Source organism: Tricharina praecox (genome assembly GCF_024521635.1).
Source record: "Tricharina praecox strain CBS 144465 chromosome Unknown BZA05scaffold_26, whole genome shotgun sequence".
Taxonomy (NCBI): domain Eukaryota; kingdom Fungi; phylum Ascomycota; class Pezizomycetes; order Pezizales; family Pyronemataceae; genus Tricharina; species Tricharina praecox.
The window spans coordinates 278,759-296,551 of NW_026250428.1; the positions used below are offsets into that span (position 1 = coordinate 278,759).

The 17,793-nt window shown below is 55.4% G+C and overlaps 4 protein-coding genes across 4 annotated transcripts; 2 read left to right on the forward strand and 2 right to left on the reverse strand.

The window, feature by feature from the left end:
• Positions 1-644: 644 nt before the first annotated feature.
• BZA05DRAFT_426993 (thioredoxin-like protein) lies at positions 645-2,748 on the forward strand (the record flags this gene model as incomplete). Its single annotated transcript, XM_051486036.1, has 4 exons — positions 645-857; positions 990-1,355; positions 1,477-1,706; positions 2,718-2,748. The coding sequence occupies 4 exons, from the start codon at positions 645-647 to the stop codon at positions 2,746-2,748; spliced, it is 840 nt and encodes a 279-aa protein (XP_051336465.1).
• Positions 2,749-4,064: 1,316 nt separating this feature from the next.
• On the reverse strand, positions 4,065-6,309 carry BZA05DRAFT_146310 (uncharacterized protein). Its single transcript, XM_051478952.1, has 3 exons — positions 6,078-6,309; positions 4,701-6,009; positions 4,065-4,626 (listed from the first exon to the last, which is right to left on the reverse strand). The coding sequence occupies exons 1-3, from the start codon at positions 6,220-6,222 to the stop codon at positions 4,215-4,217; spliced, it is 1,866 nt and encodes a 621-aa protein (XP_051336466.1). The 5' UTR covers positions 6,223-6,309; the 3' UTR covers positions 4,065-4,214.
• A 2,696-nt stretch (positions 6,310-9,005) lies between these two features.
• On the forward strand, positions 9,006-12,304 carry BZA05DRAFT_407901 (uncharacterized protein). Its single transcript, XM_051484664.1, has 3 exons — positions 9,006-9,726; positions 9,797-11,955; positions 12,009-12,304. The coding sequence occupies exons 1-3, from the start codon at positions 9,424-9,426 to the stop codon at positions 12,268-12,270; spliced, it is 2,724 nt and encodes a 907-aa protein (XP_051336467.1). The 5' UTR covers positions 9,006-9,423; the 3' UTR covers positions 12,271-12,304.
• Positions 12,305-15,629: 3,325 nt separating this feature from the next.
• BZA05DRAFT_342350 (armadillo-type protein) lies at positions 15,630-17,508 on the reverse strand (the record flags this gene model as incomplete). The annotated part of the gene is made up of 3 exons (XM_051481027.1): positions 15,630-16,547; positions 16,624-17,133; positions 17,296-17,508. The coding sequence occupies 3 exons, from the start codon at positions 17,506-17,508 to the stop codon at positions 15,630-15,632; spliced, it is 1,641 nt and encodes a 546-aa protein (XP_051336468.1).
• Positions 17,509-17,793: the final 285 nt, after the last annotated feature.

Sequence of the window (17,793 nt, forward strand, 5' to 3'; positions counted from 1 at the left end):
CGCAGCAAGTCTCTGTGCTGAGAACCGAGAACCGAGAAGTTTATAGGTAGTACCGTAGTCGCTTGAGGTACCGCAAGGCTCGGACATGTCCCCAATCCGTCGGTCAGTCGTTATCTCGGATCCGTCTGGAGGATATCGTGCTACTGGCGGCTCTCGGCCCGTATGCGGCTCGGAAGTCGTCCAGGAAAGGCTTTGCAGCCGGACCGTTGTCGTTCAGTCGCTGCGCAGGGAATTGTCCACAGGTCGGAGTCCAATGCCCGCCATTCGGCTGGATTACCCTCCGCCACCGCCGAATCACCACCGCTGCCTCTACACCCTCCGTCTCGACACGTTTCGGACGAAACACGGGCCACCCATCACCGTTCAGCCAATCTTCTAAAAGCGTTCATCTCTCACTGCTACAGTCTAGCCTTGCGAGCCGAATCCCCTGCCAGTGCCCTCATTTTAGAGCCACGTTCTCTATTCCCATCGTCGCAAACACTAATGGCTGACCCCGGCAACATCCACTTCAGTCACAGTCGCTTCCCTGTGCCCCATTCCTTCCCTCTTCCAACACAAACCACCACACACACCCTCCTTCCACACCCTCCACACCTTCACACCCACAACCCCCCAGCTCCACACCCCTCCCCACCGACCAAAGCATGGACGCTTTCGCCCCAGTTAAAGATGAGGCCTCTCGTCGCCATCCTGAGGATCTAGTGGACTCGGATATTGAGAGTGAAATCGACAGCAACGCAAGCATCGACTTCGAAAACGACGCTCACGACAACGAAGACTTTGTGATTCCCGGAACCGGACCTAAAGACATGCCTCTCTTCAAGCCTTCCTCGAAGCTTTCTGGCTCGCACCAGACCGTGAGTTATCCCTCGCCGTTCCGCACGAAGCTTTGTGCTTCCTCCGATCATCCGCCCCTCCAAATTCAATCCATCGCTCTCCTATTCACACCTTATTCGCTCCTTCCCCCGCTAACGCGCATTCGTCTCCAGGGTGTGAAAGGTGTCATTGCCGATGCGACCTCGTTCGAGACTGCACGCCGCCAGACGCGGAGACAACAGAAGCAGAAGTCGGCAGACTACACCTTTGCCGGCTACATCTCCCCCTCCGAGATGGATGCGCGAACACCCCTCAACCAGGCCAGCGACCCCGAGAGCGGCGACGACGAGGGCTTCATCCGGTCGTGGCGCAAGCACCGCATGGCCGAGTTGAGGACCGGAATCGCTACCCAGAGGAAACAATCGCCCAGCAAGCGAAAGTACGGACGCGTTGTGACGGTGGATGCCGTGGGATACCTGGACGCTATCGAGAAGGTTTCGCCAGAAACGGTGGTGGTGGTTACCATCTTCAATGACGAGGTACTTGCCCCCTCATTTCCCCCTCTTCCGCTCTCTCACTCATATCCGTCGCGTGGAAGCCGATGCCGCTTCCCCGTCGTTATTAAACCAACCTGTTACTGACTGATGCCTGCTTGTTTAGTCGGATGAATCCAGATTCGTTGAGGATTGCCTAAATACCCTGTGCCGACGCTACCCTACAACCCGGTTCGTGAAGCTGCACCATGTCGAGGCCGAGATGGAGGCGTCGGTTGTTCCTGCGGTTTTAGCGTACAAAGCCGGAGAGCTCTTCGCCAACATTATCCGCATCGTCGACGAGATCCCCCCTGGACGCAACCTCAGCACCGACAGTCTGGAGCTGGTGCTCCGAAGGTATGTGCTCGAACGCAACTCGCTTATCGCCAATTACGATGTAGCAGAGCATTAACTAGTTATCTTCAGGGCGAATGTGTTGACACTCGAATGATCGGGTAATGCGCTCGTGTGGCATTTTCCACCGCCGACGTTACGATTTCCTTTGTGCAACGCCTTTTAAATGAGCACCCTTCCATAGTTCGCTTCTACGATGATTGATGGTACATTTACTCGTGCTTTCACACATGACCAACTCGAGCCCCGGATTTTCTTGCTATGTCTTTCTTTTCCCTTTGTTCCTTTGTTTCTAGGCCGGTCGGTCTTGCGTTTGGGTTTCCAGTCTGGGGTTTATGTGGGTTGTTTTTTTCTGGGGTTTAGGTGTGTGTGGTTCGATTCTTTTTTTCGGTTCAATCTTTCTTTTTCTTTCTCTGTTATAGACGGGTCGGGACGGGACAACGCGGGGACCGGCGTGTGGGATTTAGTTGTTAGGGGGGGTTTACGTTTTGTTACGATGCTCTCACAGATCTCAACGAACTTACTTTACCTGTGTGAACTACTTGTTTACTTGACGCGGTTGCAGTGCTGTGTGGGAGACGGCGGAGAGCAGTGAGGAAACTCGGACGGTGATGGGTTGAGCTCCGCCTCCTCCCGTGATGGAATCCCATGCCCAACGTCTCAACTAGTCGTCTAGCTTGCGCGATCGTCGAGGTGTCAGAAGCTACATAGCTTGAGTAGAACCCTTTCCAGCCTTCGGGACTACATTCATTCCCCGACCACGTCTCCGGGGATCGGAACCGCCTTTTGTAAGCGAGGGGAAGCCTCCAATCGTTCGGGATGGCTGACAGCACCCGAGGAGTTTTCTGCTGTTCTCTCCATTACCGCGTGCGACCCGTTCCGACTACCGTATGGCAGCTACGGGCAATCTGCTGGGTCCTGCTCATCGTCTCGGCCAGTCTTCGCCGACGACCACAAGCACTCCGTAGCCGGCCAGGGTGTCTGCCCCGCGAGAAAATAGATGCTGATGGATAGTATAGTAAGCAAGGACCGACAACAGATATAGCTCACAGTCACAGAGTGACATCCTACAGGGGCGCTCGTCTTCCCGGCGGCTTCCCCCCACCTCCGCTCCTCCACACTTCCACTCCTCCGGCTGTTTCTTCGGGTTGAAACTTTGGCCAATGGAGAATATGAAGTTATTCAAGTGACGCCCCCGCCCCGCCCTGCCTTGCGACAGAGGGGTAGTGGGGTACTGCGACTATACGGCGGAAGGCGTCTGGGACTCTGGGTGCTACGGTTAGAGGTTTCAAGGCTTTGCACTTGGAGTTTGCCTGTCCTGGTAGCGACCTACCCTATCCTTAGATACGGCTGTAGATACTGTTTCAGCCACGATGTGGGGTCGGTGAGAAGTTATGAACAGTGAAGGTCAGCATGTGGGAGACAGTATGAGCTCTTGTGCTAGCTATACACAGTCATAAATCCTGGAACGTTGGGAGTCCGAACCACACCTGGTTAATGGGAATGAAGACTCGAGCGACGCAAGATGAATAGCACGCTCACTCGTCAAGCCGTTTCAACCACATCATGTGGCCGGTGAGAAGTGATGAATGCCAGCCTCTGCGAGGCAGTATTAGCTCTTCTACCTGCTGTTCACAGTCGCAAATCTTGGAATCTCGGAACTACGCCTGGTGAATGGGAATGAGGACTCGAGCGAGACGACGTGAATAGCCCGCTCACTCGTCTGAGTCGTATCTTCTCCTTGCCCGGGCCACGTCCGTAGAGACGGTTTAGCCACCCTGCGAGAAGTCATGAAGACCCGCCTCTGTGACTATGAGAGTGAGGTATCGCTAGCTTAGTAGCTCTTGTGCGTGCCATTCACAGTCGCAAATCGTGAAACCCTCAGAGTCCGAACCACACCTGATGAGTGAGAATGAAAAAACTCGAACGACGCAACGCGAATAGCACGCTCACTCATCGCTTCTTTTGCTTATGTAGTTCCATTGAACTCTACACTTCTCCAGCCATCCAAGCACTTGTAATATGTACATACTGTATGGCACTGGTTGATCATCTAGGTAGTCGCTGCCCACGTGGAGCCGAGTCATGCCGCATGATGCACGCTCGAACACTGCGGAACTACCAGGATAAATCCCGGCCGTGTACATAGACCCGCTGGTGGACGTGGTTGTATGTAGCGGCCGGTACGGTGTGTGGCGACGCAGAGACTCCGGTACCGCACTCTACGCTGTCATACCATCAAGGTCAACCTAGGTTCGGAACTGCGGCCACGGCACAAAGATGTACGTACAGGCCAGTACAGCAGCTCAATTGCATTTTACGACTGATATTAGGCTTGCGGCATTAGGCTTGGAGAGTACTCCTCTGAAGACTCAATCACAAGATATCTGCATACGAAGGAGACGCCAGACAAACTCTACACGAGCTATGTAAAACCCATGATGAACGAACGCCCCCGGGGGATAAAGCAAACGCCAACACCAAAACGACTGAGACGAACAGCCTCATCACTCACTCACTGTCCCTTTCAGTCCTGATAGCAGTCTCAAAGATCCTCCACATCCTGTGCTTCGTGCCATCTGCCGCCTCGTGTCCGTATTCCTTGGCGCAGGCGTCAAAGAACTTTGCTTCCTCGTCTTCCGGACGCAGCTGCGGCATCTGCGGTTCCGCGCTGTCGTGCTCCGTCTTTGTCCTCTTGTTCGACTCGACAATGGCCGCCGCCTTCTTCTTCTTTTTGCTCCTCTTCCTCTTCTTTCTGTTCTGCTGCTGCTCCTCCTCCTCCTCGATATCCGGTGTGGGGGCGGCAGGCGGCACTGCCGGCGCAGGCTCTATCAGCTCGCCGGCCTGTCTTTTCTCGAGATTGCCCCAGAGATATGTCAGCCTCTCGCGAAGCTCATCCAGCTTTTCGGGATACGTCCGCAGACTAGTATTGTTTGTTAGCCACCGGACTCGGACTCAGAGTCGGAACCAGCGAAGCGGGGGGTGGGGCATTCGTACTTGGTTGGCTCCATTTTCAAGAGGTACTCGGCATCTTCGTCCATGACGATGAGTCTCATGACGTTGCCGTCTCTCCCCTCCACCAGCAACGCGAACCGCCACCTCCACCGTTTCTTCGAAAACCCCTCCGGAACCTCGAATTTGGTGAAGTCCGCTAGGTTGTCTGGCTTGAACTCGATAACCTTGCACACGATGTGGTATTTCAGGTTCATGTAGAAGCGGTCGCCTAGGTCCATCTCCAAAATGTCGCCGATCAGCGTAACTGGCCACTCAGATCTCACGATCTGCACGTTTTCGTTATCCCCTTTCGCCCGCTGATGTTCCTTCAGTCGCTCTAGTTCCTTCTGTGTGGCCTCTTCCTCCACCTTGCGTTTTTCCGCCGCTTCTCGCTGCGTGCTTTCCGCCCGCCGCTCCTCTTCGATATCATGGCGCCGCAGATACTCCTTTTCCCTCTGCTGGATTGCCCGGACCCGTGGATCATCCATATTAGTGATGACCACGAAATCCGGTCGGTCCGGGTACTGCATATCCTGGTTCAACGAGGCCTCGAAGCGTTTCATCGGGACGTCGAACTTGAGACATAAGTTCCTGACGAACAAATACCCGCCCTCCCGTATCAGATCCGGCGCCATGTTCTTGTTGATATCCCACAGCGAGATCTGCAGCGTATACCTCCCCCACGGGCCCCTCCACTTTGCGAGCCGCTGCCCGTCGTCGTCCGGGTCGCGCTCGTAGTTGTACAGATACTCGTTCTCCGTGTAGTCGGTGATGTACAGCTCGAACGCATAGCTGCCGTTGAACGTCTTGACCACCTTGCCGACCATGTCAAAGTAATTCCCGATCGGCCGTCCGTTCCGCAGCGCTCGCGGCGCCATCATATCTTTGACGAGCTTGAACCTGTCCCGGGGCTTATACACCGACGCAGCCACGACCTGCGTCACCTGCTCGCTGCCGACCGCAGCACCGTCGCTCGGACCCTCCTTCGACCACCAGGTACGGAGCCTCGCCATCACCTTACCGTGCTCCGGCGCGATGGGGAACTTCGCCGACGGAGGGTAGTGTATCGGCGGCAGCCCAATATTTGCGGAAGGGGGGCGGCGTGCCAGCACGCACGCGAACGTGGCCTTGTCGTTGACGAGAAGGGCTTCGCCGCGGAACATGGACGTCTTCATGTTGTGGAGCAGCAGTATGTCGCCCGGGGAGGTGATGGCGGGCAGCTGCGATTCGCTGCTGCAGAATAGGCGCGCCTTGACGCCGAGAGAGTCGCTAGGTAGAGATTGGTCCCGCACGGTGAAGGTCATCATGTAGTCTGTTGCGCGCGCGAGTCAGCGATGAGGCGGGCGTTTGTGAGGACGCGCACTGGTGAGAGAGTGGTACCTGCATTCCGCGTCGTCGTCGGTGGCAGGAAGTCGACCACCACGCCCACGACATCGACGAATGTACCGGACGCCTTGAGTAACGCGGTTTTGAGGGAGATTAGAGTGCGCTGTGGAGGCGGTGATGACTGTGAAGGCTGGGACATGGCGCGTCGCGGTTTGTGGGCTCGGTAGGGTGGTGGTGCATGTGGGAAGACGGGTTTGGATGGGAAGACGCGTAAAGAGGACAAGGGTCACACCGATGCGCATCTCAACTCAACGCGCGCTTACTTCCGTTGAGACGCCTGATGTGGTTTGCCGTAGGTCTCGGCACTAGCGTATCGGAATACACAGACGGAAAACAGAGCTATCTACAGGCGAATGTGATGGGCATAATTGGTACTTGAGGTGATGGAGATGATTCCTTTTCTTTTGTTTAATCATGGATTGCATGCGACGATCATGCCAATATACACACTCCGTTTCCATGTCCGCTCCTCACACCGCCTCGCTCCCTGCCTCTTCACCAGGAGATGCCATGAAGGAGGGCTCCAGGAGGAACAGTGAGAGTTGCCCCGGCTTCTCGGCCTCAGCGCCCTCCTCCTCCTCTCGCCTCCTCCTCCTCCTCTCCGCCTGTCTCTCCCCCAGCTCCCTGAGCTCCCACTCGGAGACCGAGCGTCGGTGCGGCTCTTTGCCCACTGGAGGTAGTGGCCGGTTAGACAGTGCCCGGACCCGCAATATTCTTCACTATGAGTGTACACAGGCAGTTGGAATTGTAGTCGCTGGAGCGCACAGTTTGGTTGGTCGGACATACCGGTTTCCGGCTGCCAGTTTGTCCCATTCGTCGGCCTTTTCGTTTCCGGGGACGCCCCTATGGGCCGGACACCACCTGTTCTCTATGGGATCCCAGTTCTCTCCCGCACCGGGCGGCGCTGTACTCTCGCATTTGCTCTCGACGATTCCCCACTCAGCACTTTGCCGCGGCAGATCTTCGCGGGTGACAATGTATGATTGGCACCCTGGACTCCACATCTCGGGCCAACCTCCAACCTCCATTCTCCAGGTTCAACCGCTTTCACCCGCCAGGTCCGCCAGGTTCGACAACAAAGGATAATAGAGACAGTGATCATTCCGGTACCGGCATGCAAGCGTGCGAGCGTGCTGCAGTGCAGCCCGCATTGGCGCCCGCGCAGAAGTGGCGTTTCAGTTCATCGTTCTCAGGCGGCCACGTATTCCGATCTTTGGAAGCTTTTGCTTTTGAAGCCTCAAGTGGTGAAATAGACCGCCTACCAAACTCGGTCGGTGGTTTTTGTGACGAAACTGTAGTTGTTCTTGTCTCTAGAGCGCGTGGGGGGATGGGGAAGCATTGGCCCCACTGTATGTCCATACCTAGTAGTTTATGTACCGGTAGTTGCTTGCAGGATGCTGAGCAACCTCGCGCGAACGGCGAGCACTAGGTCGATCGATCGGACATGCATGGGTGTTTGTTCGTCACAATTTCGGAGAGTTTATCCCATCGATCTGGCAGCTCCGAGATTGTACTTACATACCCGCTGTCTCTTCGGCAGCGGGTGGGCTCAGCCTTGATGATGGTGGTGCCCTGCCGACCTGGGTTCGGTCGGAGCCGGTGACAAGCCCGCAACTAGACTGCTCCGCAAGCAGACTGCTTCTGGGAGCTTTGGCGGTGGGGATCGGGCTTCGTATAGGCTATCACTGGCTACACTCTGGGTGCAGAGTTTTGCTGGGCATGCAAGCCCCAGAGAACAACTGAGACATATGGCGGGATGCCCGCCGGGGTCTCTGCGATTTCGGCCCCAGCAGCTGGTTGGCCGTGGTGAACAGATTCGCCTACCAGCTTCTAAATCCGAGGGTGAAGTCTGCAGGACTGTAAGACATCTCCTCTGGATACTACCTAGCTGTCCAAACTGCTTTTGCGTATACACTTTCCGACCAGTGAATACCACACCGTATATGTAAAAGAAAAAAAGTGTGTGATAAGGGATTCAATGCGCACCCCTACACAGTTCGGACAACAAGCCATGCAAGTGGCCGGCGAAACGACCCGATGGATGCGGCAATTGTTTCCCATCCTTTCGCCAGAGTGCATACCTGGTACTAGGAAGGCAAACGGAGACGTCGTATTGGCCGGCTCACGTGTGTACCCAACTCCCGACTTCTAGTTACCCCCGCTGTCTCAACCGTGACATCGCCCGACGAGGATCCCCCGCTGGTTTCAATAGCGCAGGCGCAAACGCGTCGGCTGTGTCTGCTAGACTCGCCGATCAGGCGAGAGGCACTGGTGCTCGCCGCGGATATCAGGCGCGTGGCCCACTAACCAACTGCGATGGTGGCGGGCGGTGATCGCGAACTGGCCTGCAGATTTCCCGTGGTGTTGTCCGCGTCGGTCCTCTAAAGTGCCACCTCAGCGCTGCCTCTGCGATCGACGGCTTCCACAGCGTCGATACGAAGGGACAGCAGAGAGAACATCGACGTCTGAGGAGGAGTATTGGGCCGTCTGTAGAACAGTCTAGCCGACGTGCGCAGAGTTCTTCACCGTGAATCCAGAAATCCCATGGCCTTCGCCGCTTCGGGAAAGTTGCTGGATTTCTGTACAAACCCGACCCGACCAACGTGCCATCGTGTGTGTACTATTTATACTAGTACCAGTACTAGTACCTGAGGACACGAACCGACCAAGCGATGCCCGTGGTGCGGAGCAAATCACGGAGAGCTATATATCAGCGCTCACGGTAACTATGGCCACGTTATCTGTCAGAAGCTCAGCTAGTATCCGTTACATACGAAGGAACCTTCTCCCGTGGAAGGTCACCTACCATAGTACCGGACAATTACGCCGCCCCGTCGATGCCTGTATGTAGTACGGATAGCCACGATGTAGATGTAGATCCAGAGTTGAGTAGCTGATAACCTTTGGCCGGCCATGGCGCATGCTCTGGCTCCCTGTTGGTTGATGGTTGTACGCACTCTTTCTCTGCGCCCAACAGCCATCCCGGCCAACACCGTCCCACCGCCAGCCATCCTCGGCCCCCAATACCTGTTACGATCGCATCACATCACGACCCGAACTTTTCCCCCTGTACTGCCAGCGAACGTAAAGAAAGACGTCTCCAACCTCTTTCTTGACCTCTGCACTCCGATCATAAACACGACCGCCCGACGTCCAACAACCTTCCTTCGTTCGCTTCGCAGACCGCCATCTATCGTCGTCATCTTCCTCTCCACTCCAGAGTACCAGTACTTCGGTTGCGTCAGCTGCCCCCAGAGCCGCCCCTCGCCCAGAGCTTGTGGCCAGCTTCCCACAATCACCGACGCCCACCACCACCGCCACCGTCGTCCAGTGAAGCACTATGGAATCGTCAAAGAAGAAGAAGAACGGACGCGACAGCGCTCCTTCGCGGCTATCCAGTGGCGTTCCTACGCCCGTTAGATCTCCTTCGCCCGCCAGCTCGGTCTCGAAGGTTTATGCTGCCGGCGAGTCGTCCTTTCCAGAAGACTTTACTCTCTCGTCCGGACCGATCCGCAAATCGAGCACCTCGTCCTTGAGATCCACTGCAGCACGCTCTTCGACTACCGCCACGACAGCTGCCACGACTGCTACTTCCACCACCTCCCACCCAGAGGTTCCTTCCAAAGAGCCCGATCCTGCTGATGTATGTCACCTACCCCCGTTCGGTTAGGGTGAAAGAGTACAAGCTGATCGGGTTTCTTTTCTTTCTCTAGCATGCTGGAGCAGATACGCCCGCCGCACGGTCGTATTGGTTCGCCAGGAAGAGCACGTGGCGGACGGCGCCACGGAAGCCTACACCGGTTTGCGACTACGTTTCCGCGGAATCTTCAAACGCTTCGTCGGCAGGTGTTGCCGAGCTGGAGGACACAGCTACCGGTACCCTGGTACTCTCGCCCGGTCGAGCCCCGTCCATCGCTGGTAAGAAATCTCACCCACGGTTGACCGAAGAGATGAGAAGCCGGAACGCGTCGACAACCTCGCTCGCTACGAAACCCCCGCCGCTTTACACCCAACCTCCCGCAGTTAGTCTGCCAGAGGAGGCACCCGCCCGTGAACCGACACCGGAACCACAGCCGGTGGTGGAAACGGCACCAACACAGCCGGCGCCGCCGGAGGAAGCTTCCGGCGATGCGACCGGGAATGCCCAGCCCGCTGCTTCGTCGGGGTGGATAGGATGGTGGTACGGCCAGCCAGCGCCGCCAGCACCAGCCGAACAACCTCCCGCCACGGAGCCCGATAGCTGCAAGGCCGCCGAGTCCGCAGAGGAAGCCCTGAAGGCAACAATGGCACCGGAGGTGCAGGTGACAGAGGAGGACGAGCAAAAAGCCACCACTACACAGCAGGAAGATCCTGCGCCGAAACCGGAAGATGCACTAATCGCCGACACGGCAACACCGGCGCAACCTCGATCATGGTTCAGCTTGTGGGGTAGCGGCTATACCCCTGTACCACCGACGCCGACGGTAAGCGGCGAGCAAGCCATTGAGGATTCGCCAGTCGAAATGCCGGCAACACGGGAACAGTTGGTGCCCACACTCGTTACCGTGGCTGAACCGGAACCGGTGACCGCTAGGGAAGTGGCCCAGCAGGTTGGTGCAACAGCTGCAGTTCCCAGTAGCTCCGGTTACGGTTATGGCTATGGCTGGGGTTTCTGGTCTTCGGCCACGGCCACGGATGCGAGCACGGAGGATGCGATCCCAGCGGCTGAAGGAGAGCTTGCCATTGCCGGGACCGACTCCGAGACCAACCCTCAGAAAGCCAAGGTGGTAAAGCAGCTTGCCGCTCCTCCGACACCTCAGAAGAAGACATCAACTTCAACATTGCGCCGAGAGGAGATCGAGTCGGAGCTGTCGAGCGAACCAAAGGTTCTATCCGCCAGCGAAGTGGCCATCGCCGAGACCAGTGCCGCCCGGAAGAATGTGCAGAAAATGCTCCCGGAGAACCACGTATTGCCTACATTCGACAGCTGTTACACGCATCCCGACCCACCGGCCTCGATATTGAAGCGATTCACCAAAATCTTGAAGCCCAAGCAAGAGCCGTCGAAAGATCACCTTTTCATCGCGAAGCCTCGGCGGGTGAAGAAGGCAGTGGCCATCGGTGTTCATGGTTTCTTTCCCATGAGACTGGTGCGCACCGTTTTGGGGGAGCCGACGGGAACATCGGTCCGCTTCGCTAGTCACGCAGCCGCATCGATCAAACGGTGGGCGGAACAGAACGGCATCGAGGTGGAGGTCGAGAAGATCGCCCTCGAAGGAGAAGGAAAGGTGGCCGACCGGGTCGAAATGCTCTGGGGGTTGCTGCAGAACTGGATGGACCACGTCCGGAATGCGGATTTCATCATGGTGGCGGCTCATTCGCAGGGAGTGATCGTCGGCATGCAACTGCTCGCCAGGATGGTGGAGGAAGGGTGTGTGGACAACGCGCGGATAGGGTTCACGGCGATGGCGGGGATCAACCTGGGGCCCTTTGGGCACCTACCTACGACCCTCCTGACCGGGTCCGCTCGGGAGCTCTTCGAATTCCAGAAGCAGGACAGCAAAGTCTCGCAGGAGTATATTCGGGCCCTACGAACCGTGCTGGCACACCACATCCGGATCCTGTACGTTGGCAGTATCGACGATCAGTTGGTTCCGTTGGAGTCATCCACCATCACGAACATCTCGCATCCGTACATATACCGGGCGGTATTCGTCGACGGCAGAGTGCATGCACCGGATTTCCTGAGCCACCTAGTCGGCTTCGCCATGAAGTTGAGGAATCTCGGCGTTCCAGATCACGGGTTGATTCGGGAATTGAGCTCATCGCTGGCTGGCAGTCTGTACGGAGGACAAGGCCACTCGTCGGTCTACGATGAGCACGCAGTATACGAGTAAGTTATCTTCGTGCACTGTGCACGGTTCCGCGGCTAATGAATTCCGGCAGTCTCGGTGTCCGCCATGCTTTGGAGACGACAGACTGCACTCCCGACGTGCCGCTTAGGGTGTCGCCCTTCGAACTGGCAGCAAACAGCAATCCCTACTTCCTTCCGTGGAGCCTGAGAGGCATGTTGGAGGAGACAGTCGTGCGAACCCGGCTATCGGGCGAGTGCGCAGAGCTGCTCGATCAGTTTGAGAACTGGAAGCCAACGTCAAAGACTCTGAAGGATGTCAAATTCCGGCTAGAGGGCATCAGGAGTAAACTCTGAGCTTTGTTTCTCTTTTTTTCTTTTTTTTCTTTTTATTAATTTCCTATTATCTCGTGGCGCCGCTTGTCTTTTTTTTTTTTTGGGTGGTTCTACTTCTTTCTACTTCGGTTGTGATGACATTAACTATCATACGCACAAAAATCTTACACAGCCTATCTGGTGCATTACTTTTTTTCTTTCTTTTCTTTTTCTGTCACGGGTAACTTGTGTAGCTCTGGGACTCGCGACTTGGGACTTGGGACTTGGGAGTAGTCATGAAATTACGACTTTTTATTATTTCGCTGCCTGCGTTGGATGAGCATCGTCTTGTATCGTCTTGTATCGTCTTGTATAGGTCCGCCACGGACGTCGGAGGGGTGTTTATTCTTTGGCTCTCGGGGGGTTCAGGCATTTGTTGGGATCCACATCGCGGCAAGAGCACATTGGTATATGGAGAATGGAGAGTGCTTTGTGCTGTGGACGGCGAGGTTTGTGGGTTCTGTGGGGTTTGTGGGGTTTGTGGGGTTTGTGGGGTTTGTGGGGTTTGTGGATTTCCTGTGCGTTGATACATAGGAAGAATCTTTATATCATACCTACATATTTGATTCGAGGGTTGAGGGAGAGGGAGTGAATGGTTCGAGAGCGGCCTCTGAGCAACGTCAATGATAACCGGAGATTTTCATAGGCTTCTCTGTCGTTTCTCGTCATTCGGTCAAGTACTCCATCCCCCGCACGACGGTACTACGTAGGAAGGGAGGGAGGCAGGAGCAGATCAAGTCGAGAAGACGGGAAGTCTCTGTTTGTCGATGTGCAGAATAGCTTGGAATGTTTTAGTATAAACCCCCCGCCCTCCCCCTCCCCGAGGCCCGGGCTTCCGTCGTTTCTGCATCGTACTCCTTCTCGGTCTTCGTTTAGTCTCACCATTGCTATTCATCCTTCTCTTCCTACATACTGCTGCATCCTCCATTCTAGCTCTTGCTCGTTCTGCCAATTGCTATTCTGCTATGTTGATGCCTCCACTGCTACTATATACATGACTAGCCTTGGTCACATGCTAACTAGCAGCCACCGCACGCACCACACAGCGCCACTGAGGCTTGGAGCATGCAGCCTCAACCGCACGTGACAATGGCCACAGTACTATAGAGCGAGTTAGTACATAACTATCACCTCTAGCTCTCGAGTCCCGTCTGCATACCAATGACGGGGTGTCTGGCCACTAGAGAGTCATCCAGAGCTTCCGTGGTTCAAAAATAGTTCTCCCATCGGTGAAAGTTTGTGCGAGTGATATCTGGTGCATTCAACCGTGTGGGCACTGGGCAGGGCAGCGAGTTGATGATCAACCGGCGCCATAGGTAGTACAGTACCTACAATACATAGTGCGATTACGTGGATGGCGTGAGAAGTTCAGGGCGCGAATGGGAATAGGTGGGTAGAGGAAGCGACGAGTGAGTGGGTGAGTGGGCTATATATTCACGTTGCCTCGCTCGAGTCTTCGTTGCCATTCGTCAGGTCACAGGTGTGGTGAGGAGGTTCGAAGATTTGCGGCTGTGAATGGCAACTTGCAAGCACACGAGCTAATATAATACTGTCCCGCAGAGGCTGGCCTTCAATGTTCATAACTTCTCACCGGCCGCACAGAGTGGCTAAACCGATTTCTACGGACGTGGCCAGAGCAGGAAGAAGCAACGAGTGAGTGGGCTACCTATATATTCACGTTACCTCGCTCGCGTCTTTCGTTCCCATTCATCAGGCGTGGTTCGGACTCCGGAGGTTCGAGGATTTGCGAGTGTGAATAGCAAGCACGGAGCTCATAGCCTCCCTAAATGCTGCATTTCTAGGCAGGCTAGGTACTGTAGACGGTGCCGTATTGCGTCAGCCTTCGGAAACGATCCGTCACTGTTATACGGTATTGTGAAGACGATGGGGTTTGCGAGAATACCGATTCGCGGGATAACGTTGTGAACTATGTATTGTGTAGAGCTAACGAAGACTTCGCGCGGCAATGTGGTAAGCAGTGCAGACTGGAAAGCTGCTATGGAGTGGGATTGCATCCTTCGTGTACATATAGACTAGACTACACTGCGCTACAGCCGCGCTGGCGATCATTCGTCGAGATTATCCTGCCGTTCAGCGGCATGCCCTCGTCCAGCGAGTGATACTACGAGGGTGGTGCGGAATCACTGCTCCTCCACTGAACGGGTGATCAAGATGCAGTGCGGATGAGACACCAGGCTGAAGAGTGAATCACTCGTCGACACTACCCACCACTCAGCGACATCCATTCAACGGCATACATTTAGCGGCAAACCATTCAGTGGCACCCTCGTCGAGCGAGTGATGTCCTACAACACCCACTGAAACTCTCCCCCCGTACCATACTCGCAAGCTCGTAAGCTTATCCCGCGGCTTCGCTAGCAAGCGCACTTCCGGCCGAAACAGCTTTCTTCATACTGGACCACCGCCGTTGGAGCCGAGGGATCACTCCTACATAGTATATACTAGGACAAAAGGCGCCGATCAAGCCGAACTAACGAGCGAGAATCACAAGCCATAAATCACAGGTCACAACACTCGTCCGTAGGTATCACCATGGCCACCATCGCCATCGCCATCGTCACCATCACATCAATAGGTTAGCAATAGATAGAGGTTGGTAATACATTCACCTCCCGCGCGCGCGCAGATCCAGATCCAGTTCCCTTCGCACAGCACAGCAGAACACTCATTCCCCTCCTAGGCAACACCTTCCCCTCACCAGCCATCTTCAGCCATCACCTTCCCATCACGGGAAATCACGATTCACCAGACAACACATCCATTTATTGATCCGATGGCGGAAAGAAAACGCACGAGCGAAAGAAAAAAAAACAGACAAACAATCCGCAACAGCCCACCATTCCGAACCGAACTAGAAAAAACAGAGGAGAGCAATAGAACAACAATTACGCCAAACCATGGGGGGAAAAAAGGATGAAAACAAAAGGAGAATTGACCAGGAAAATACATGCTTTTGAGTTTCGTCCATTCGTAAAAAAATTACAATTGGAGAAGTGAAATGGTGATGGGGGGTAGTGGGGAAGTTCTGTAGCAGACAGGGGCGGATTCGAATTGTGGTGGTACGAGTCTGAGGGGGGATTTCTAGTGGGCGATGGGTGGGGATGGGGAGTAAGCGTTACAAGATGGATAACACACAACAGGAATGAGTTTATCCGAGAACAGAGGCCGAAAATGACATTCAAGTAAACAGGGAAAACCAAGACCTAGAAAAACAAATCGACCGTAATACTAAAAGAGAAAAATCGAAAGCCATTATCACCCGGTCCGAGATTGTCTCCTCTTTCGATTTTCCGACCCATATGCGTACTTGACCGGACGGCTTACATGTCCATCGAGTCGCCGTTGGGGTTGGTGGGGTTGGCGAAGCTGAAACCACCTTCTTGCGGCTGCTGGGCACCGAAGCTGAACGTACCGGACTGGTCCTGGGTAGGAGCGAGTCCCTCAATCTCGGCACCTTCCTCGTCGTCGTCCGAGAAGTACTTCTCGATGATGTTGTACGCCTTCATGTAAATCTCCTCGTTCGCGTTGTTCTGGCAGTTGTGGATCTTCTCCATTCCACCGGCCTCCTCGATGTAGACGGCGTAGCGGTTGAGGTTGTCCGCCTCATTGTTCTTGTCCATGTCACCCACCTTGAGGATGTTCTCGAGTCCATCGAGAGCAACCTGAATGATCTTGTTGTCCAAGCAGCCGAGCAAGTCGCACAGAGGCCTAATGCAGCCCTGGTTGACGAGGTAGCGGATCTGCTCGGGCTTCTGAAGTCCTCCCGAGGTGGCGTTCGAGATGGCCCAGCAAGCCTCCTTACGGGTCTTAAAGTCACCGTGCGAGAGGAGGTTGATTAGGGGAGGGATGATGTTGGCATCGATCACGGCCTGGATCTGGGTCGAGTTGCCGGCCGTGATGTTGGAAATGGTCCAGCATGCCTCCTTGCGGATACCGTCCTTAGGGGATGCCAAAAGGGACAGCAACGCAGGGAGAGCTCCGCAGTTAATGATCACCTGGGTCTGAACGTCATCTCCAGTGACAATGTTGCCGACCGACCGAAGGGCGGGGGTCTGAACGGAAGTGGACGAGTGCATCAGGAGCTCCACGAGACGGCGGGGAATGCCAGCCTCGATGACCGCCTGAATCTTGTCGTTGGAGCCGTCCGAGAGGTAGGAAATGGCCCAGCAGGCATCGATAAGGACCTCGTCGTCAAGGGAGTAGACGAGCTTGGCGAGGACGGGCAGGGCAGGGAGGATCTAAAGATAGAACGGAATCAGTACCTGCAGCAAGACCGGACCGGCGGAGAGGAGATGGGTCCGATTCCAAACTTACGGTTTGCCAATCGGGCTGAGGAGTCTTTCCACGGCAGAAGTTGCTAAGAGTCCAAGTGGCGTTTCTAAGCATGCTGAGCTTGCGGCTATCGCCGAGCAAGTTCAACAGAGGAGGAAGGGCACCAGCGCCCAGCACGAAGTCCCTGCATTGCGGGGAGTCACCGGCGATGTTGCCCAACGCCCAAACGGCCTGCTCCCTCACATCGGGCTCGTGGCTCGACAGCAGCTGCACGAAGATGGGCACGGCACCGGCCTCGATCACGACCTGAGTCTGGGTGGCGGATCCGGAAGCGATGTTGGTCAGGGCCCAGGCAGCCTCGAACTGGACGAGGGTGTGGGGGGAGTTGAGGAATTGGACGAAACGCGACACGACGCCACACTCGATGACCTTCTCGATGGGAGGGTTGCGCTCCTTGGAGAGCAGCTTGCGGAACTTTGTGGTTGCCTGGATCTGCTGGTCGATCGAATCCGAAAAGACGCCCTTGCACATCGTTGGGAGATCTTCGTTCAACTGTGCGGATAACACTGTTAGCCTAAGAATCGAAGCGATGGCGAGAAGCAGAACACAGGGCTTAATGTTCCATCATCGCAAACGCGGAGACATGGTATTCTGGCAGCCTCCGTGGTGTCCGATACAACTGCCGAGCAATCGAGATGGGAGAGTATAGCATACCTGAGACTCCGTGGCGGTGTCATCATCGCTATCAACGGCACCGGGGGCGGGGCTGTTGGTGGCCAAGTTTCTACGCTTCGCAAGACTCTCCTCCCTCTTTGCCTTCCTAATTTCGACCTGGGCTTCTTCGCGGCGGCGTCTCAACTCATCGGGCTTAAAGGACTGCTTGGCCTTGAAGTTGCGCCTGTGCTCGGGGATGTATCGTTCAGCCATGGTTGAGGGTTGTTGCTTCAAAGCGAAGGAATCGGGCAATGATATGTACGGTAGTAGTGATCGGAGGGAGTCCTTTTCGTGGGGGGTCGGGGTGGTGGGATGGAGGTGGAGAGAGCAAGGTGGGGTGTGTTAAGTGTTGTTGTTGGTGGTTGTGGTGGGAGGGAGGGTTTATCTGGTAAGATGAGGGGTGAGTTTCTAGGCTGAGGGGCGGACGGGGCTTTTTTTAGGAGGGACAAGCGATAAGTTGAAAGAGCGGAGTTATCGACGTACAGAAGCACAAAGCGG